This window comes from Vigna angularis, chromosome 1 (assembly GCF_016808095.1).
Source record: "Vigna angularis cultivar LongXiaoDou No.4 chromosome 1, ASM1680809v1, whole genome shotgun sequence".
NCBI classification, from domain to species: domain Eukaryota; kingdom Viridiplantae; phylum Streptophyta; class Magnoliopsida; order Fabales; family Fabaceae; genus Vigna; species Vigna angularis.
The window spans coordinates 52,222,697-52,226,317 of record NC_068970.1 but is presented as its reverse complement, the minus strand read 5'-3'; the positions used below and the strand labels follow the sequence as shown (position 1 = coordinate 52,226,317).

General features: G+C 41.7%; 1 protein-coding gene across 1 annotated transcript; it reads left to right on the top strand.

Moving 5' to 3' along the window:
• Positions 1-1,121: 1,121 nt before the first annotated feature.
• On the top strand, positions 1,122-3,396 carry LOC108323841 (uncharacterized). The gene has a single exon (XM_017556616.2). The coding sequence runs from the start codon at positions 1,491-1,493 to the stop codon at positions 3,186-3,188; it is 1,698 nt and encodes a 565-aa protein (XP_017412105.1). The 5' UTR covers positions 1,122-1,490; the 3' UTR covers positions 3,189-3,396.
• The last annotated feature ends 225 nt before the right edge of the window (positions 3,397-3,621 follow it).

Here is a 3,621-nt window from a genome sequence, read left to right as displayed (position 1 = left end):
TTGCTTATTTTCTTCGCCCAGTTGTTACCAATTCAGCAACATGAAATACAAACACTATCCTTTATACTCACTCATCAATCTTCTGGGAAAACGCAGTAAAAGAAATTTCAGTATGTGAAGTTAGACAGAAAAATAGTAACTTTGTCCTTGTATACTAAAAGTCTATCCATATTTTTCAGCTGACACATGGTCTAAATTGTAAGAAATTCTGCGGTTTTCAATAGAAATGAACACTGGCCGATAAAAAGTCATATAATACATTTAAAAGGGTAATAATAAATCAGAGGAATATACCTTTTGAGGTCGGAAGGAGCAGAATTTAGTTATGAATCATGTTTGAATTAAAATTCAATGTCTTCTGCATTTTTCAAAATTATTATGTTATCTTTAAGTAGTTTTGAAATTGTTAGAAACTGACTATCCTGGGTATAATAATTGCAAGATAATGCCAGGGCCCCCCTCCAAAATCTTATTAATCGGACTCGTAAGCCGAACTGAAAAGTTGGTTGATTAATTTATATTGTTGACGTTGTGTTTAATTAGTAGTGTACCCAAAGTTGAAATTGCATCATGGTTATTGTACCGGGTCCACCAATTGAAAAAGATGAGACCTACTTTATAATAATTGTTAACGAAGCTTATGAGCATGAATATACCATTAAGACTTTGGTTCATTATTGCTGATTTGTAATTTCCTATACTATTCAACACTTTATTTAATTAGTACAAAGAACCTATTTCATGATCCCTCCACCTCTACCACTGGGACAGGTTTAAAATAGAGATCAAAACCAAAAGGCTTAAGTTCATACAAACTCCAGAAGTTTGAGTTTGAATGCCATCATAACATAATAGAGTGCATTAATTATGTTAAAGTTTTAATTACAGGAAGTAAGAGAAGATGATGAGAGTAGCTGCAGCAAAGGATGGGTTATGGATATGCTAACACAAAGTAACAGTTAACCATAATAACTAAGTTCTGTAATTCATGTCTTGCTTCTACCTCACCTTTTGTTTGTCCTATGTTGAAGTATTATAATTTTGTGAATGTACAGATACGGACAAAACTATGTTCAGAAACACGAACTACCACCTACATGATTCCGTCTAAATAGCCATTCCTAGATCCAACTTCTCTGGGCCTCCTTTGTCTCCCTTCAACACACTTATAACTTCCCAACACTGTGCCAACTGCAATGTCACAATTGCACATTAACACTACATAAACCACACTCAACCCCAAGGGTATTTCCGTCATTTCACATACTACAGTCCAATTGGACCAGTTCTGTATCAACTCAACTGCAATCCAAGGATAAGCATACATTTGCAGCAACAGTGTCACAGTGAAATTCTCTTTCTTTCTTTCTTTCTCTTTGGTCTGATATCACAAGATCGTTGGTTACTTGGAGTCCGAACTTGTAACGTATTTCGCCGGAATATTCCTCCGGGAAATGGGGTTTCTCAATAGCCACTGAGGATTAACAAAGATGGGTGATGGAGAAGAATTCGTCGGAGCTTCGGGTCTGCGGCGAGCGGTGGAGCTCATCCTTGCCGTGCTCTCTCTGTCGCACTCGATTCGTGTCTTCGCGGGGAAATGGCAGCTCATTCGTAACAAGCTGGAGGAGCTTCACGGAGGTTTAGTTGCCGCCGAGAACTGCGACCCCGGGGAGAGCCCGTCGCTTTCGCGGCTGGTGGGGGCGGTGGCGGCCACCGCGACGGAATGCCACGATCTGTGTCGGCGCTGCGTGGATGTTTCCTACAGTGGGAAGCTTCTGATGCAGAGCGATTTGGACGTGGCGTTCGCGAAGCTCGATGCGCACGCGAGGAAGCTCTCTGAGATATACAAAAGGGGGATTTTAACAAATGGGTTCGCGCTGGTTGTGTCAAAGCCGAGTCTTGGCGGTTCGAAAGAGGACATGAGGTTCTACGTGAGGGACTTAACGACGAGGATGAAGATTGGAGATTTGGGGATGAAACGACAGGCGTTGCGGAACCTCCTAGAAGTTGTGCTGGAGGATGAAAAGTATGTGAAGGTGGTTGTTGGCATGGGTGACGTGGTTCATTTGTTGGTGGGGTTTTTGGGTTCTAATGAGGCGGAAATCCAGGAGGAGAGTGCTAAGGTGGTTTCTGTGGTTGCTGGATTTGATTCTTACAAAGGGGTTTTGGTTGGGGCGGGGGTGATTGCTCCTTTGGTTAAGGTTCTGGATTGTGGGAGTGATTCGGGGAAGGTTGCGGCGGCGAGGTGTTTGGTGAAGTTGACTGAAAATTCGGACAATGCTTGGTGTGTTTCGGCTCATGGGGGGGTCAGTGTGCTGTTGAAGATTTGTGGTGGTGGTGATTGTGGAGGTGATTTGGTCGCACCTGCTTGTGGGGTGTTGAGGAATCTCGTTGGCGTTGAGGAGATTAAGAGGTTTATGGTTGATGAGGGTGCTGTGTCAACTTTCATTAAGCTCGTGAGATCGAAGGAGGAAGCGATTCAGGTGAATTCGATTGGGTTCATTTTGAGTATTGCCTCTGGGGATGAGTTGGTTAGGCAGATGGTGATCAGAGAAGGAGGGATTCGTGCTTTGTTGCGTGTTTTGCATCCTAAGTGGTCTTATTCATGTAAAACAAGGGAGGTAGCAATGAGGGCTGTTGAGGATTTGTGTTTCTGTTCACCTAGTTCTGTGGGTGTGTTGATGAGTTATGGCTTTGTGGATCAACTGACATATTACATTCGAAATGGGGAGGTTTCGATTCAGGAGTTGGCGTTGAAAGTGGCGTTTAGGTTGTCTGGAACATCTGAGGAGGCCAAGAAAGCAATGGGGGACGCAGGGTTTATGCCAGAGTTTGTTAAGTTTCTTAATGCAAAGTCCTTTGAGGCTCGAGAAATGGCAGCCGAGGCACTCTCTGGCATGGTTACGGTGCCTAGAAATAGAAAGCGATTCGTGCAGGATGACCATAATATTGCCCTTCTTCTGCAGTTGCTTGATCCAGAGGAGGGGAATTCCGGTAATAAAAAGTTCTTAATCTCTATATTAATGTCGTTAACGAGTTGCACTAGTGGGAGGAAAAAGATTGTTAGTTCTGAATATGCAAAAAACATAGAAAAACTCGCTGAAGTTTCTTCTGAAGCCAAGAAACTTGTCAAGAAGCTATCCACAAACCGGTTCCGAAGTATGTTGAATGGAATCTGGCACTCGTGAATGTAATTCATTTTTTTTCCTTCACCCTTTTTCTAACTGTATATTTACATAAGTGCCTTACAAGTTTTGCTAATTTGTGTTCACCTTATTGGTATGCTTTCTGTTTTATTTCATTGGCCTTACCTTAAAAAAGAATAGCACAGCTTTATGTTGAGATTGTAACCAGGTGTAGTGATAAGTGATACAATAAAAGCGTTGTTGTAGATTTCCTTGAGGATACTCTGCCACTGCTGTTAGGCCAATGGCTATGGCAGATTGTACCAAAGAAGTAAAGAATTATATATTATATGGAAGAAAAGGAAGAATGTAATTAATTACTAGTTACATACTGTTATTCTTAATTTCTCATTCACATACCTACCAACCTACCTCAGTTTTTGTTTGGCAAAGTTCCAAAAACATAAGTGTGTGCATTTGTGAAGTGTGTGGTACC